Raw genomic sequence first — 18,121 nt, 5'->3', positions numbered from 1 at the left:
ACTGTAAAATCTGTATAAATATTCATGTGTGTTGATTTAAAGGATTTTGGTGAAATCCAAAGCGGCTGCGACTCCGGATCCGAATCGGAGGTCCGAAACTAACGTGCAACATCCAATAAAAAAGCAAGTGCATCCAAAATAACTGGAGCGTGCCGGGCTCGGGGCTCAGTCTCAGCCTCAATCCGAATCTCGAATCTCCAATCTCGGCAAGCCAAGCAAAACGACAAAGTCGCGTCGTTTGGGTGGCCAGCTTCAGGTGTATTTTAGCTGCAATTATATATGCAATGCACTTAAGTTATGCACATTTCCTTTGCCCAGGCACCGTTACCGTTACGATTTCAAATCCCGCGCGAAAGTTAACAGCTGCTCAACAGCCGGAGAGGATGATTAGCAGCGTCTTAACAGAGAGAGAGAAATATAGAGTTGGGCATCTTAGCTTTTTCCAAATCCTAGCTCCATTTTTTAAAATTTAAATTTAGAAATATTAATTAATGAAATATATCGATTAGAACTAAATAACTAAAAAATAAATGATAACTGATAACTTCCTTCTGAAAGGGAATTCCGACATTATTTATTTATAATTATTTAATTAATATTTATTTAATAGTATATTAATACACCAACTATAATATTTTTAGCGGAAAACGGCTAGGTTAACAGCGAGAGACCCGAGAGAGAGAACAACTTAGCAGCGGAGAGAGCTCGGGGTATATAAAGCCCAACGCGGAATATTTGAATCCAAGAGGTTACCGTTAGTTAAGAGTTCAAGAGTCATCCAGAGTTGGAGAGTAGAGTTAGAGTAGAGATTCACACAGTCCCCTCTCCGAGAGCGAACCGTAGCGCATGTACGAACCGGGTACGAATCGGGTTGCCAGAATCTGGTTGCGCCAACCTCGAACCTAGTTAAACCTAGTTGGATCAAACATTATCAAACAGGCGACAGGTGAACTCAGTCAATTCCAGGCACTTGTAAGTCGTCAAAAGCTATCAAAAGAAAGAAACCGTACTTTCGATATATCACGATATAAATATATCACTTGCACACTCTACTGATATATTGATATTCTGATATAAAATCAGCAACCCTAAGAACTTTTCAAGAAAACAATCAGAATCAGGTGAACACTAAAACCAAGTCGTGAAAATCTGCCATCTGCCGTGAAAAAAAAGCCGGATAAACACCCATAGAAACAGCACTCGCACAAAGCAGCCGCAGGGTTCAAAAAACTAAACGGAAGAATAATTAATCGCTGGTCGTGATTTGTTTACGTTTTTTTCTTGATTTTTTTTTGTATTGTGTCAGTGACAAAAAGCCGAAAAACCTATAACCAAAAACCAAAAACCGAAGGGTGTGACAGACGTAAAGGTAGAAGAAGAGAGTGCTACGGAGCGAGTGCAGAAAAACAGAACAAAAAAAAAATCATAAAACGCAAACGCAGCACAGGATAACACCTGGAAAAGCTAACTAATACTACAAACAGGCCCAGGAGGATCCTGAAATCACCGGTAATTAAGTGACACCCCAGCCATCCAAAGAGGGAGAGAAAAAAAAAGCTCAAAAGCAGCCACACAACAACAACAACAACAACAACAGGAGCGAAGGAGCAAAGAGAGAGAGAGCAAAGAAAGTAAGTGGAATTCCTTGCCCAAAGATGGCTCTCTCGCGCTAGCTACATACTACATACATCCCTCCCCTGTCTGTCTGTCGCCTCTATCGCCTGTGCAAATTAGACAGAGAAGCGCTCCATTTCCAGGTGTAATCTTTACGGGCTGGCAGAAGATTCGGTTTTTTTTTTTTGTGGGGGGGCCAACCTACGCAGATTCCAATCCAAATGAATACCAATGGATTTTAAATTGAGTCGCCTCCGGCAAAGTTAATCCCAAGTCCCCCCCTTGAAAGTTTCCCTGGCTCCGCCCCTGCCAAAAGCCAATGGCCACGCTCTCTTGCAAGTCATAAAAGTTGTCAGTTCGCTTCGCTGCTCCTTCGTCTTCGCCACCTTCTTGCCATTTTTTCTTTATTTTTTTTTTTTTTTCACTTTAGCATTTCATTTTGAGCTCTCCTTCGGCGTGCTCCACCTTGTGTTGGCATTGTTTTCTGCTGATTTTTCCAACCGGCTTTTGGCTGGCTAATTGCCTTGACATTGGCATCCAATGCTCTTCGTTCGGCGTGGCTCCATTCCTCGGGAATGGCCTCCTCCCGCCGCCTGCCGCCTATCCACCTCCCACAGCCAGCCACTGTTGCCGCTCTCTTTTTGGACCATCTCTCTTTTTTTTTTTCTTTCACCTCTTCTCTCTGACTCGTTTCAATCATTCAAGTTCAACCATAAACAGACATAAACACGCAGTCATGGTGCCCCCAAGGGGGCGGGGGGAGGCCCATCGCCTTAGTTTCTAACTGTTTTCCAGCTCTCTTCGGGCATGGTTCTCTTTTCTCCGGCTGGCTGGATGGCTAGTTAGTTGCTTGTTTTTGTTTATGTGTTCTCACCCCTCCTTTGTGGCTCCTTTCTTTGTTCCCGGCTCGAAAACGCATCCAATTCGCATTCGCATCCGTGTGTGTATGTATCCTTCCGGCGTTTCGTCCTTCCCTCCCAAAAATTCAACGGATGCGCGCAGCAGCAGCAGCAGCAGCAGCAGCGCACTGTGGTTGCCAAAATCTCTGAGGTAGTCAAAAAATAAATCTATTATTTTTCTGCTAGAATATGAGGGTTTTTCTTAATATTTTTGTATATTAGTATTGGATTTCGTGTGGGAAGTGAATTGGAAAATTGCACTTTAACACCCATGGTGGACGGATATTCCTTTTGTGTTACCTCCCCCGCCCTCCCGCTTCGGGTGTATGTTGTTCGTTTCTGCTTCATTTCGTTGGCGGCGCACTCCCCTTTTTTGGAATCCTTTGTATCCTGCCCTGCCCTACGGCCAAAATGGTAAATCAATAATTTTCAATGAGCATTTTTGCATTTTAGGCTAGCCAGTCAGCCATCCAACCAGGCAGCCGGTTTTTAGTATTGGACTGGAGAGTACCCGGGGATCAATTAGTATGCCAGGAGCATTGAGAGTCGAGACTGCCATAAATTAAAAAAAAAACAAAGAACCCCTGCCAGCCTGAGTCACGTTTTGTTTTTGTGATTTGGCTGCGCTAATGGCAACGTCTCCCATATCATAGCCACCGTCCTCCTCCTCCTCCTTGTCCTCCTTCCACTCCCACTCTTTAATTTTGTCGCATGGCAATCGAATGCTTCCGTTGCGCCGCCGGAAATCAGGTACGCTGGCCCCCACCCCCCAAGCCCCAGCCATCCCTGCTGTGGCTCAAGACAAAGTACATAAACGTAAACAGAAGGCAGAGGGTTGGGGAGGGGGGGACAGCTCAGGGCAGTTGTCTAGAAGCAGTTCCTACAATGGAAAACTATAGGTAGGTCCTATTTGTGTGCCCTCTGCTGTTATGTATTCCGCAGCGTGTGCCCTATGTGCTGAGTCTGTGGATATTTCGGCACATGCCGGTCATACACACCCCCGTACTTGCCGTACTTGTATCTGGTATCTTGCAGTTTGTATCTCGTGGATGTGGATGTATCTTCATCCCGCCCCCGTCTGTATCCGTCATCAATTGCAGCTGTCGCCCGTCCTTGAACGCACTTCACGCACTCCGAGGGATGGGGGATGGGGGGCGGGGCACTCTGGGGTTGAACGGAATGCCAGTCAGTGGATGAGCTATTTTCGTACGAATGTCTGGAGAGGGGTCTGGAGTGTGTCTTGCATTTCTTTGTTCGACTTTCCATTTAATTTTATTGCTTTTTTGATTAACTTCCAAAGTATCTATGTATCTATGCAGCTATGTATCTATGTATCTATATGGCTTCAGTTCGCGATGGATTTCTTTTTATTAATCAGAAGTATATTGTCTTGATTTTGTTGACTTACTTGACTTATAATCCTGGTAATGAACATAATCCCTTCGGGGCTTCGGGGTTTCGGGGCTTGGGAGCTTCAGAGGCTCTTTGTTGGTGGCGACACCCCTTAAAGTTTTCTGTATTCTCGTATCTGTTGCTGAGTCATGTCGTCATCGGTTTCGGTTTTTTTTGTTCCAGGCCTCTTTTTTCGAGTTACTCCTTTTTTTCTCGCCATTCTCGACGACTGGTTTCCCTTTCAACGGCACGCCCTGACTGGCCCCCCCTCCTGCCTGTGATTCATGGCTGGCTCCTTTCCGGCCAACTCCGAGTTACACTTATGGGTCATATATCAATGGCCCGGGTTGACTCGGTGGCATTATCAATGCAAATGCGGCATGGCCGGCATGGCCAGGGTGTGGCGGGCTTCTGGAGGCGCCCATCTGTCGTCGCCCCACCACTTGCCTCCTTGTTCAGCTCACAATACAAATAATTGATATGCTCGCCGGGTGCTGCTGGGATCTGCTGCGGGTTCAGTGACCCATCTTGGAAGATCTTGCAACTTCCGTTCCGATAAAGCCCGAAATGCATAAATATCGAAACCACATTTCCTCGTTCGATAGCCAGCCCCCCAACACCAGATGATAACCCATCCCAAGAGGAAGCCCTCATCATCCAGGCCTCTAACCTTTGAGATTCCACGAGATTGTATCTTTCAGATTCAAAATAATATTTGTGTAATTCAATCTGAGCTTAAGTGTCTGGGACTGAGCCTGGCATTTATGTCTCACTTGACAACCAGCTGGACCAGTTGCAGCAATCCGATTTGGATTCGGATGAGGATTGGGAGTAGCAGTTGCAGTTGCACTACCAGTGCCAGCTCCCCAATCCACCAATCCACCAAGCTTCACCCAAAAGCATCTCTGGCATTGCCATCTATCTGGTTGTGGCGAATAGCTAGCTACTGCAACAAGTTTGTTGCTGCAACAACTGGCTCTTGTGTGGCATGCCCCCGAAAAGCCGAGACTGAACAAAATGAATATGTTGCGACACCTCTGGCTCTTTGGCCAAAAACACTAATTGAATGCCAGGGTGAAAACTTTCCAACGAATCTATCTCGAGTTCAGCCTGGACCGGATATGGTTCAGAATTGAGGAGCTCCCAAAACGATCTGATCTGGAATCTATAATATCTCGCATAGAGTGAATAATAAATTGGCAATAATAATCATAAATTACAATTGTATTGAAAGCCACAAGCAGCAGGATCAGCAGGGGGGGACTCTTTCTGAAAGATGGAAAATATTGGACGAGTTTATGGCTTCGGAGCCCGCCAGGCATTTTCTTCTCTGCAATTTTCATGGCTCACAATATTTATGCGCATTGTTATTATGTATTGAAAATGCGAACAAATTATTAATATGCCCCCGGAGGGGGAGGGGCAGATCTTTGAAGATTTTCCAAGACACTTTTCCCGCGCTCTCTGCTCTGTCGGCGTTCATGTAATTGGCGCATAAATCATTGTATACCTGAAGCGGTAATTTCAGAGTTTACAGAGTCTCTGCTATGCCAGAGTTGCGACCGTTAGCTCTCTGATGCCTTGCCTTCGATATACATTTTTGTATCTCACAGATAGTTTCCTCGGGAGATGCGTTCAATAAACCAAAACCACGACTTAATTGCAGGCCTCGCCGAGACCATCCCCCAGATCGTATTTTTTTTTTAATAATCAAGTCAAAATCTTAAAAAAAAAAAAATAAAAAGAAAGAAGAAAGCAAAACGAAGAAAGAGCCAGCCCGAAACCGTTTTGTCTTGTTTTGGCTTTTTTTTTGTATTTTTGTGGCTTTCATTGATTTCTCTATTTGAAATCACTCCATTTTATTATTGATTTTGATTTTTTGATTCCCAACTGTAAACTGCAGTGACCCTCATACACAGAGAGAAAAACGAGGAAACGATCCAATAAAACCCAGTTCTCCCCTCCCTCCATATATGACTCTTCCTCATTTCCGAAACATTCACATTTTTTTTTTCCACTGTGCTGGTCTTTGTTATACTATTTTGGTAGCGCCGTTGGGGATTCCGTTTGGTTTGGCAGCCACATCATAATCATCCACATCTTGGCTCCAAAATTTGCATGACAATCGATTGCGAAGCTGTAGCTGTTCTAACGGTTATTGGCGTTTTGCCAAACAGCCCCCCGACTTTTACTTTTCGAGCCGAGCGATATAATAATTGATTGTTGCACTTGTTTTTGGAGCTTTCTACAGACAGGCCGAGGAGAAAAGCCTCTCCAGCCACAAGCCAGAGTAATTATGAAACAATTGGAAAGGTGACCCCCCGCCATCGATCGGGGGGTTCGTCAGATACTATATCGGTTCGATAATTGAATGTCGGTGGCTCTGTGGCTCTCGGTGGCTCTGCGGTTAGTCTGATGATCTTTTAAGGCTTCATTATGACATCCTATGGCCGTCATTATCCTAACTGTCCACATCATCGATTCATCATCACAGTTCTCAGTTGGATGAATTGTATCTGTATCTGTCAGATATTTGGAGAGAAAGAGAGAGAGAGCATGTATGTAAATACACGATGAAAGTTGTTTTCTTTTGTTTTAATCTGATAGGAAAGGGGGGAGGGAAAGGGGGGGAAAACCGCAAAATGTTTTAAAAATAACAGGCCCAAGGCAACTCATGAGCTGGCTCAGGGGGAGGAGGAGGAGGTGGCAGTGGTAAACGATTTTGCATCTCACTAACCACTAGCCACAATTCACATTTTGAGTATCTCATGGATGTACGAGTTACCCTATAGATACAATGGGGTATATGCTATCCCTAAGATAGTTCAAGGAAGGTAGAAGATACTTCCTCAGAGTACCCTTCCCTACCTATAGGTTTTAGTCTCCATTTTAATAATTAATCCCCAAAAAGTTAGGGTATATCCCTGGTGAGATACATCTTAGAGGCCTCTCTCTTCTTGAGCTGCCTCTTCAGTTTGCTGCCCCGCATTCTTGACAGCCGTTAAAGTTGCAACAAACAATATGCAACGCTTGAGAGCGCATGCGCGCGTGCGTCTTGCCACTGCCACTGTCTTGATGCCACAGCAAATTTTGAGAAGAGAAGACTTGTCTCAGTTCTGAGTGGAGAGTGGCAGTGAGTATGGAAGACGACACGAGCACATCGTTAACTGTAGAAACTGTAGCAGGTAGCATGGGTAAAATGTTTCTATTTCTTCTGGCCAGAAGAAGCTCCGCCAGAAGAGTATCTTGAGGCCCCCTGTTAATGTCTTGTTATGTGGCATGTATGTATGTGAGATGGTGTGGCTGTATTTTTAGAATGGTGCTCCATTTGCTGCATTACAGTAAGATATACCGTATGTTGCAACATACTTTTGCAAGAAAATAAAAGAAAATCGCACAATCGATCGCACTGTCTGGTCTTTTGTCGCTGATTAATGGCGCTTATGAAGAAATTGCCAAAAGCCAGCCCCCAGGTCTTTTCTTTAATTTCATTTCATTGTGGGGTCAGCAAAAAAAAACCATGAAACCCATGTCTCATTTTATATAATTTTTTGAACTGCAACATCAGCAGATTGGGGGTCTTTTTCGAGGGAATTACTGAAACGGTGGCGTAACCGAAACACGAGGTAGAGTATCTGGAGGGAGCACTAGTCATGATATTTAGCTCATTATTATTATTCCGCTGCTTGGCTCTGGCTCGCAAATCAATTAAATTACACTATCAATATCAAAGCAATTGGATGTCGGTGAATATCTGCTGCTGCTGCAGATACAAAGATACAAAGATACAGTATCTGCATGGGAGTGTGTGTATGCTGGCAATTTAGTATCTCTCCCTAAGTGTGTGTGTGACATTATTAAAACGCAATCTAATTAAATGAAATTGGACACGCACACCACCACATACTCTCTATAGAGGCCTAGTTGGGGCTTTTAGCAAATTAGGAAAAATGTAAAATATGAAATGGAAGCTAGAAGCATCCAGAGCGCGCGCACCTTTCACCAACTTCTCAGGTGTCTCAGGTATCTCAGGTGTTGCTCTGCCTTGGCTAGATACTCACCTGCTTTTATTTTGCGTGTGTTTCGCTCTCATGCGTGATAACGGTATAACTGATAAACGCAGTCGCATTCAAACAATGCCAAACAGTTCCAAACACCTGCTATATGTTGCCTCTAGAAGAACTACTTCCCTAGTAGAACCTAGTCCCTACTTCTTGAATTAAAAAACTAAAAATATTACTAGACTTTAGCTTTCAAGAGAGAGCCATCAGCCATCGGTCTGGAGAAGATCAGAGTTCCAGATGGACTCGAAATGGACATGATGGATGTGTGGATGTGTTGGATGCGGATTGCATTTGTTCCGCTTGGCGTTGCCCGGCGGCGGCACTCCATTTGCAGTAATTGGATGATAATAACGATGAAGACGAGATCATGATGTTGTTGCAACGGTGCTTGGCTAACTGCATTTCTTTGTTTCTACTAATTGTTAGAGGACGTCTAAATCAAATCTTTCACTTTATATCCACATCCAAGACGTATCCAAGACGTCTGACCTCAGGGGCAAGTTAACAGAAAAAGCTAAAAAAGATAGATAGATAGATAGATGGATAGATAGAGAAAGATACAAAACCTCAACGTTTGCATAATTAATTATGATTTGCAGTGGTCAAGAGCGTGGAAATTGTTGTTTTAAATGGCCACCATTAATTGTTCAGCTAACTTGTTCAATGTTCATACATTTTCGCCTATCGAATCGCATTCAAGTTGGGGAAAATTAATGACGAAACAGGTAAACACCAGAGGTACCGGAGACCGGCTAACAAGAGAGTTAGCTGGCTTTCCAGCCAACCTGCTGACTTTGCTTTTTGGTAGTTGGCTCAGTCCGTTGACTTTGTTGGCCAAAAGCATACATTTGCTTGGCTAATTCCCTCCTGTTAGCTGTTAACTGTTTACTTTTTTCATTTTCATTTTCATTTGATGTTAATCTGCCATCTGCGATTTGCTTTTAAAAGCCAACGCCCAGGCCATCGTCCCTGCCACGCCCTTACCAACCGGCAAGATGGGCAGGAGCCAACGCCTAGAAAAATGAACATCCAGCAAGTGCTGAGAGTCGCAGTCACGCTTTTGTCTTTATCGCCCCCCCTCCCCCTTTTTAAGAAATTAGAATGCGAAATCCAACCAGTAGGAGCCACCTCCACCCACCTTGCCACAGGTGGCACCTTAACACACCTTTTGTGGCATCAACTGTTTTTCCTGCCTATTTATTATTATTATTATTATAGTTGCGCCCCGTCCCCTTGCCCGGTTTTTATATATTTTAAGTTTTTGTAGCTGTTCTTAATTTATGTTTGGCGTGGTTTTATATTTTTTTATCGCCGGATGAGTCAGAAAGCCAGCAACCCGGCCAGAGATTCATAAGCTCTGATTAGCAGGCACGCGTCACGCTAATGAGTTGTTCTCCTTTACTCACTTGGTTTTTTGTATCTGGTTCTGGTTCTGGTTCGGTTTTTTTTTTTTTTTTTTTGTTGCAACAGCAGTTTCTGTTCTTAATGTGGTTCAGCATGTTGGTGCAGCTGCCAAGACCCGCCACTTAGTAGTTATCGGTTTACAGTTGCAACTGTCTGGCTGGAGAAACTTCTGTTTCAAATGTCTGCCGCGAAAATATAGGCGGGTCTGGTCATTGGGTGGAGATTTCCAGTATCTATGTATCTACTCTGGTAGATAGTTTGAGGTTTCTATTCAATTTGGGTCTTTATCGATAATTATCGATAGATTTCGATACTTTAAGGGTCTGATTTCTACTCAGTTGTGGTAGTTCTGGGTGGATAGCTTTTGGAAAGGTCATTGGGTGGAGATTTCCAGTATCTATGTATCTACTCTGGTAGATAGTTTGATGTTTCTATTTAATTAGGGGCTTTATCGATAATTATCGATAGATTTCGATACTTTAAGGGTCTGATTTCTACTCAGTTGTGGTAGTTCTGGGTGGATAGCTTTTGGAAAGGTCATTGGGTGGAGATTTCCAGTATCTATGTATCTATTCTGGTGGATAGTTTGAGGTTTCTATTCAATTTGGGTCTTTATCGATAATTATCGATAGATTTCGATACTTTAGGGGTCTTATTTCCACTCAGTTGTGGTAGTTCTGAGCGGGGTAGCTGACCTTTTGGAAAGGTGTGATGACACCTGCTGCTGGTTCAATCGAAATTCATCAATGTGCTATCGGTGTCATCGATAGAAGTGTCATCGAGGCTGCGACAGCTGACTTCTGCCTGTTGGATTTGAATTTATTGGAGGCGACCGAGTGGAGAACGGGCCAGGGAGAGATGGAGCCGGATCAGCGACATGTGTCGCCTTGTAATGCAAATGTTATCTGCATTTCCTGTTGCATTGCCATTGAAATGGCAGACCAAGCTCCCTGCCACTCCCCCCCGCTGCCCACTCGTCACTACTTAAAATGCATACAGCGCACACATGGCCAGACAGTACAGTGGAGATCCCGTCTGACAGGCGGAGAAGGAGAAGTCCAACTCCAACTCCAAGTCCAAGTCGCAGTCGTAAGCTGAAGACTCGAGACATAAATCTTGCACGCAGCCTTCGCGTTTCTTCTCCCAATCTTCATTCCATCCCCCTTCCTCTCCCCCGACCATGACAAAGTGTTCATCAATCATGTGGATAGTTTTACATAATTAAACGCATAATCAATGCTCTCCACCCAGGGGCGTTTTGCAGGGCAGGGGGAGGGGACTATAATTGCCCCAAATGTAGTGTAAATTGTGGTTATTTTTATAGACTTTTTATATCATGTTTTATTTGTTCGATTTCAGCTCGAGGACACTTTTTGAAACTCTAGCCGGAGATACAGCCTCTGAATGGCTCCCATCAGCACCATGAACGGCCAGGGCCAGGGCTGCGAGCTGGGCCACAGCAACGGGGACATCATCTCACAGAACCAACAGAAGGGATGGTGGACCATCGGCCTGATCAACGGCCAGCACAAGTACATGACCGCCGAGACCTTTGGGTTCAAGCTCAACGCCAATGGCGCCAGTCTGAAGAAGAAGCAGCTTTGGACCCTCGAACCCTCGAACACCGGTGAAAGTAAGTCGACCTTTATAGTCTTATAGTGGAGACTATCTCGATCTCAGTATCTATTGTAACTTTCTATCTGCAGTTTTGCAGATTTGTTTTCTGAACAATCGATGACACAACCACAAACGGCAATCTATCTTTATCTCTAGCGTATCTGTATCTGTATCTGTATCTGCAGGCAGATAAGCAGTTATGTTAATCCAACGAATGCAAGTGATTATGGCTGGTCGGAGGAGGGGCTCCTGAGCTCCTGAGCTCCTGAGCCAGTTAGTAATTGGCCAAGAGTCAAGGCAACCATTTGCCAACCGTAATCACCATCATCTCGGCCGGTCTTGGCTCCATTCCCCCCATTTCTTCCCCCCCAAGTTTATTATTTGAGTTTCTTGATTTTGGTTTTTGTTGTCAGAAACAACATAAATCATTTGGGGGGCACGGATAATTCCAGTTGCACTAATTTGACGTGCCGGGAGAGTAGAAAACAAAGCGCCTCACGAATTTGGCATCATTTATCAAGTTGCTGCATTGGAATTGGACTCCAACTCCGACTCCGACTCGGACTCGGTCTGGGACTCAGACTGTTGATGTTAAAGCCAACCAACATCCAACTGCAATTACAATTAAAGCTGGCCATGCAACTGGTTTTTATATATAGCGCCGATCTCTGGCCGTTACCATTGGCAATTAATAAACATTTTCTATAATACCAAAGCCATAAGTCAGCCCGGCGTTCGCCTTGGCCATTAAAATAGCTCATCCAAATTGAAAATTTCTTGCTACGCTTGTTTTTCTCTCTCTCTCCCATTTTCCGAGCTCCAATCCCCGCCTGGAGGCATGGCTTTGGCCAAAGCCCGGCCAAATGGCTTAATAGATAATAGCATTCAAAATGTTTGGAAAGCGAGCCAAATCGAAATTCCCGGCTATCGATAGCCGAAAGTGCCATCGCCAAAGTGCCAGGCCAGGCCATGCCATGCCAGCCTTTCCGCGCCAACTTGATTGATTTTTCCAATGCACTGAAAAAAATATACAATGATATTTTTACATACTTTTATAAAAAAAAACAAAATTCTTTAAAAAATTATATTTTTGAGGAGCTGGAAAAATTGACCCCTTGGAAAGCTATATGTCAGCCAATATTAATTCGATTTCGAAACGGAATACCTTAAACGATTTCTAGGTTCATTATCTTTAATTCTGCTTCAAAATCTAAATACAAAATTTTCAATCCGATTTTTTAGAATTTTTCTCATGAAAAATTTTTCTTAAAAAATAGAAAAGTGCGTGAGGATGGAAATATGCCCCCTTGTGGAAGCTATATCTTAGCCAATTTTTATCAGATTTCTAAGCGAATTACTTTAAACGATTTCTAGGTTCATTATCCATAAATCAGCATCAAAATCTGCAATACAAATTTTCGATCCAAATTTTTTGATTTTTTCTGATGGACCCCCTTTGAAAAATGGAGAAATTCCTGGGGATGGAAATGTGACCCCTTGCGGAAGCTGTATCTTAGCCAATATTGATCCGATTCTTAAGCGGAATACCTTAAACGATTACTAGATCGATTCTCCATTAATTTGCATCAAAATATGGAAATAAATTTTTCAATCCCATTTTTACAAATTTTTTCTGATGGACCCCCTTCAAAAATGAGAAAAGTTCTGGAAATGGAAATATGTCCCCTTTTTGGAAGCTATAAGGTTGTCAAATATCTCCCTTCCGCCTTTTTGTCTTTTGAATTTCGCGGCTATGTACAAAGCGCTACAGAGCTCGTATCTGGCAACACTATACATAATTTAAAAGGTCTTGACATAACCTACAAAACGACGCTATGCATGATTAGTTTGGATATTGCGTTCACCAGTTATAGACGTGTAAACATGGAGTTCACTAACGCCGAAATTCGCGCTATTTTAAAGTTTTCCTTCGTTAAAGGCAAATCCGCTAGAGAAACGTTCCGTGAGATTAATGGGGTTTTGGGGGATGGTACTCTATCACTTCGAACCGCGGAGGAATGGTTTCGACGATTCAGAGCCGGTGAAAACGACACCATGGATAAGCCAGCCGGCGGAAGACCTGTGACGACAAATACCGATCAAATCATGGAATACATCGAGTTAGACCGGCATGTGGCTTCTCGTGACATCGCCCAGGAGATGGGAGTTAGTCACCAAACCATTTTAAACCATCTGCAGAAGGCTGGATACAAAAAAAAGCTTGATGTTTGGGTGCCGCATGATTTGACGCAAAAAAACCTTGTGGACCGAATCAACGCCTGCGATATGCTGCGGAAACGGAACGAACTCGACCCATTCTTGAAGCGGATGGTGACTGGCGACGAAAAATGGATCACATACGACAATATCAAACGAAAACGGTCGTGGTCGAAGGCCGGTGAATCGTCCCAAACAGTGGCCAAGCCGGGATTGACGGCCAGGAAGGTTTTGCTGTGTGTTTGGTGGGATTGGAAGGGAATCATCCACTATGAGCTGCTCCCATATGGCCAGACGCTTAATTCTACCATCTACTGCGAACAATTGGACCGCTTGAAGCAGGCGATCGACCAGAAGCGTCCAGAATTGGCCAACAGGAAGGGTGTAGTGTTCCACCAGGACAACGCCAGACCACACACTTCGTTGATGACTCGTCAGAAGCTACGGGAGCTCGGATGGGAGGTTTTATCGCATCCACCATATAGCCCGGACATAGCGCCAAGTGATTACCACCTGTTCCTGTCCATGACGAACGCCCTTGGTGGTGTAAAGTTGAACTCAAAAGAGGCTTGTGAAAAGTGGCTGTCCGAGTTCTTCGCAAATAAGGAGGGGGGCTTCTACGAGGGAGGTATTATGAAGTTGCCGTCTAGATGGAAACGGATTATCGAACAAAACGGCGCATATTTAAACTAAATCGGATCACTGTAACACTTTTTATAAAGCATTGAATAAAGAGCAAAAAAGCGGAAGGGAGATATTTGACAACCTTATATAACTCAGTCAATATTTGTCCGATTTTCAAGAGGAATATCTTAAACGATTTCTAGATAAATTCTCTTCCATTCTACTTCAAAATTTGAAAACTAAAATACAAATCCATTTTTTTCAAATTTTTTTTGGAACCTAGACTTCCAGAACTTCCAAACTTGCCCCAATGTTCCGACCCTTTTTTATATCTTTCCCAATCTTTATCCGATCTTTAAGAGAAATACGTTTAACGTTTTGTAGCTCAATACCCCTTCCCCTCATCTGCAAGTGATTAATGTCCTTAATTTTCAATTGTAGGTATTATCTACTTACGATCTCATCTGAACAAGTACCTTTCGGTCGATCAGTTTGGCAACGTGCTGTGCGAGAGCGAGGAGCGGGACGCGGGCAGCCGGTTCCAGATTTCGATCAGCGAGGACGGCAGCGGACGCTGGGCACTGAAGAACGAGTCGCGCGGCTACTTCCTCGGCGGCAATCCGGACAAACTCGTCTGCACGGCAAAGACGCCCGGGGCAAGCGAGTTCTGGACAGTCCATTTGGCTGCCCGGCCGCAGGTGAATCTTCGTTCGATTGGGAGGAAGCGGTTCGCCCATCTCTCCGAGTCGCAAGACGAGATCCATGTCGATGCCAACATTCCGTGGGGCGAGGACACCCTCTTCACTCTGGAGTTCCGTGCCGAGGAGGGCGGTCGCTATGCCCTGCACACGTGCAACAACAAGTGAGTGATCCGGATAGCCTGAAATGAAGTAAACAAACTAATAGTATCACTTGAATCCCCACTACCATCAGATATCTGAATGCCAATGGAAAGCTGCAGGTGGTGTGCAACGAGGACTGCCTGTTCAGTGCCGAGTACCATGGCGGACATCTGGCGCTCCGTGATCGCCAGGGACAGTACTTGTCGCCCATCGGATCCAAGGCGGTCCTCAAGTCGCGCTCCTCGACGGTGACACGGGATGAGCTGTTCTCTCTGGAGGACTCCCTGCCGCAGGCCTCCTTCATCGCCGGCCTCAACTTGCGGTATGTGAGCGTGAAGCAGGGCGTGGATGTGACCGCCAATCAGGACGAGGTCGGCGAGAACGAGACGTTCCAGCTGGAGTACGACTGGTCGGCGCACCGCTGGGCTCTACGCACCACCCAGGATCGCTACTGGTGCCTGTCGGCCGGCGGTGGTATCCAGGCCACCGGAAATCGGCGCTGTGCCGATGCCCTGTTTGAGCTTATCTGGCACGGAGACGGTTCCCTCTCCTTCCGGGCCAACAACGGCAAGTTCCTGGCCACCAAGCGTTCGGGACATTTGTTCGCCACCTCGGAGTCCATCGAGGAGATAGCCAAGTTCTATTTTTACTTGATCAATCGGTAAACCCAAGCTCTAAGCTCATAGCAACCAACCACTCAAACATGTCTCTCCTTCTTTAAAGGCCCATTCTTGTGCTGAAGTGCGAGCAGGGATTCGTGGGCTATCGCACGCCCGGAAACCTCAAGCTGGAGTGCAACAAGGCCACCTACGAGACCATCCTGGTGGAGCGCGCCCAGAAGGGGCTGGTGCATCTGAAGGCGCACAGCGGAAAGTACTGGCGCATCGAGGGCGAGAGCATCTCGGTGGATGCGGATGCGCCAAGCGATGGCTTCTTCCTGGAGCTGCGCGAGCCAACCAGGATCTGCATAAGGTTGACTTTTAGAATAATTTGAGTGTATCTTCGTACTAAGTCCTTTTTTTGTTAATAGATCGCAGCAGGGCAAGTATCTGGGAGCCACCAAGAACGGAGCTTTCAAGCTGCTCGAAGACGGCACCGACTCGGCCACACAGTGGGAGTTCTAGGGCGGGACGACGTCCCCACAGCCCCCATCCGGGTCCATCAGTATCAAAGTATCACATTTCCCATCCAAACTTGGAGGCCAAGTCTTGCGCCTCAAGCTGGAGAAGTCGCACAACAATTTGATCCTAAAGCGCAGAGTTCACGGAGACGAGAGATAAATGGAAATAATGGAAAACTTCAAGATGAAAAAGCAAAAAACTTATATATTTATATATGAAAAGATCTACGTATACATGGAGATGAGAGATTTTTTAACAACCTATTTAGCTTTTTATACGTTTTTATACGATGGGAGCATCCAGCATCAAACAATAAGAAATTTTTTAGCATAGACAAGTCAAGTTTTGTCGCGAGTCCTTCCGTTTTTTATCGAAAATCGAACGTAAAAAGAATATCAGCAAAAAATGGCATAATGGTTACACAAGCACATCATATATAACACTATATACATATTCGATTCGTAAAGCTTAACGAAGAAATACAAGAAAGAAAGAAAAAAAACATCAAGAATTAAAGAATTGAAATGGAAATGAAAGCAAGAAAATAAGAAAACATAAAAATCAACACATATTCCTATAAATTTATTTATATATATATTTATATAAAAATATTGATATGAATGATAAAACACTGACACGATCACACTTTTAGCCCCTCACATACGTACACACACACTCTCACACCCTCAACAATCCACCAACACACTCACAAGCAAGCAATTTTATTAAACAAAAATTAAAACAAAAACAAAAAAAAACATGAAATTTAGATCCTAAGACAACATTAAAAGATTAATCTGTAATAAAAAAAAAAAACGAAAAAAAAAATGAAAAAAAACATGGAACCATCTCCACACTATATCTATATATATATATTTATCCTAACATATGCGTATATTGAATTAGTTTTTTGTTATTTATTTGCGTCAATTCTTAATTAATTAATTAGTAATCTTTTTTTTTAATTTTCGCACTTGAAATTGAAAACGAAAAACAACTCAACCCAATTTAGTTGCTAAATCTTAAAATTGAAATTTTGTATGATACATATGAAATATATACATATATATACATGATCTGTGGGGCTTTTTATTTGGCTTTTGGATTTGGCGCCAACTGTGTCCTTTAACTTTCAATCCTGAACACTCTGGCAGCGCTGCACCCACTGGCAACGCTCAACCGGTTATCGATAATTCCCGCAACGGAAATTTAAATATTAAACTTTCGTCTCCTGAAAGTAAGGAATAAAATACGAGTATAATACATAAAAGAGAATAAATATGAGTATAATTGGTTTTAAAACTTTTTTTTTAAAAGGAAAATAGCCACCACAAAGACAGTTTCTAATTGACTTGTGGAGAAACGGGTTGACCCCTTTGTGGCGCCTCCCGACCCACCTGCAACGTGTGCAGAAATTGGTGCCAACTGTCATAACAAGATGATGCACCCACACTGGTTGGTGGCACCAACACCCGGGAACAATGGGGGTGGGGAAAGGTGCTGCCACCAGGTCAAATTTGGGGGCGTGGAACTGGCGTCCAACTGCCTCTGTCAGGCAATAATAATTCGCCAGTCATTGACAATGTCGGAGCCATAATGGCCCAGCTCCGCTTGGCTCCACTCCGCCCTGTTACACTCGGCAAAAAAAAAGGGTTACTTTTCAGGTCTTATTGAAAGTTAATTAAAAATATTATAGTGGCTCTTATTGTTTTATATTTCTAATTAAAGAAGAAACGTTGTAGTGCCAATGGGTTAATAATTTTTTTGGGCTTTGGCCTGTTTTTTTCGAGTGTTCTTGTGCCTGATCCTTGAATATCCTTTGCTGCACTGCGTCGTGGGCGCTGACAAAAACGAAATGACAGAGGGCGCGCACCAGACACCTACAATTGTCAGCGTCGTCTAAATGAATGAATTAAGTCAGCCATGTGACATAACTGCAATGGCAGGACTCTGGACTCGGACCCCAACTGGGATGGGAATGGGGTAGTTGTAGCCACCGACAGTACCCCCACCAGCCGCCACGTTGCACATTTGCCACATTGTTTTGTTGCTGTCATCCTTGATGTTGCACACAGTGGTGTTTACTTTCATTTTTTTTTTTTGGAAAGGATAACAAACAAACAAGATTTATGGCCTATAAGGATGCAATTTGTAAAGGATATGGCTTGAAAATTATTCTATTTTGTTTTGGATTTCAAATATAAGGTATACTAGCTATAAAAATGAAAATATTATACTATTTTTTAAGTAATTACATTTTCAAAAGGATATTTTTTGTTTTTAGTATATCCTATTTAAGTAATAAGCTATTACTTAAATATATTACT

The 18,121-nt window shown here is 43.8% G+C and overlaps 1 protein-coding gene across 2 annotated transcripts; it reads left to right on the top strand.

The window, feature by feature from the left end:
• The first annotated feature begins 754 nt into the window (after positions 1-754).
• Positions 755-16,870, top strand: sn (fascin domain-containing protein singed). 2 transcript variants are annotated; one of them, XM_070278106.1, is made up of 7 exons: positions 755-972; positions 1,307-1,631; positions 10,733-11,006; positions 14,273-14,693; positions 14,765-15,334; positions 15,397-15,645; positions 15,704-16,870. In XM_070278106.1, exons 3-7 carry the CDS (start codon positions 10,778-10,780, stop codon positions 15,795-15,797), a joined length of 1,563 nt encoding a protein of 520 aa, XP_070134207.1. In that variant the 5' UTR covers positions 755-972; positions 1,307-1,631; positions 10,733-10,777; the 3' UTR covers positions 15,798-16,870. The 2 variants fall into 2 exon arrangements, with proteins under 2 accessions (XP_070134207.1, XP_043065889.1); XM_043209954.2 differs by having other exon boundaries at positions 1,084-1,631.
• The last annotated feature ends 1,251 nt before the right edge of the window (positions 16,871-18,121 follow it).

This window comes from Drosophila bipectinata, chromosome XL, assembly GCF_030179905.1.
Source record: "Drosophila bipectinata strain 14024-0381.07 chromosome XL, DbipHiC1v2, whole genome shotgun sequence".
NCBI lineage: Eukaryota > Metazoa > Arthropoda > Insecta > Diptera > Drosophilidae > Drosophila > Drosophila bipectinata.
The sequence above is the reverse complement of the archived record's forward strand: the minus strand, read 5'-3'. Positions and strand labels throughout refer to the sequence as shown.

Excerpts from the sequence above, each read along its gene's own strand:
- sn (XM_070278106.1), top strand. The coding sequence starts at position 10,778 with ATGGCTCCCATCAGCACCATGAACGGCCAGGGCCAGGGCTGCGAGCTG. Across the intron at positions 11,007-14,272 it reads ACCCTCGAACACCGGTGAAA|GTATTATCTACTTACGATCT; the intron begins GTAAGTCGACCT and ends TTTCAATTGTAG. Across the intron at positions 14,694-14,764 it reads CTGCACACGTGCAACAACAA|ATATCTGAATGCCAATGGAA; the intron begins GTGAGTGATCCG and ends CACTACCATCAG.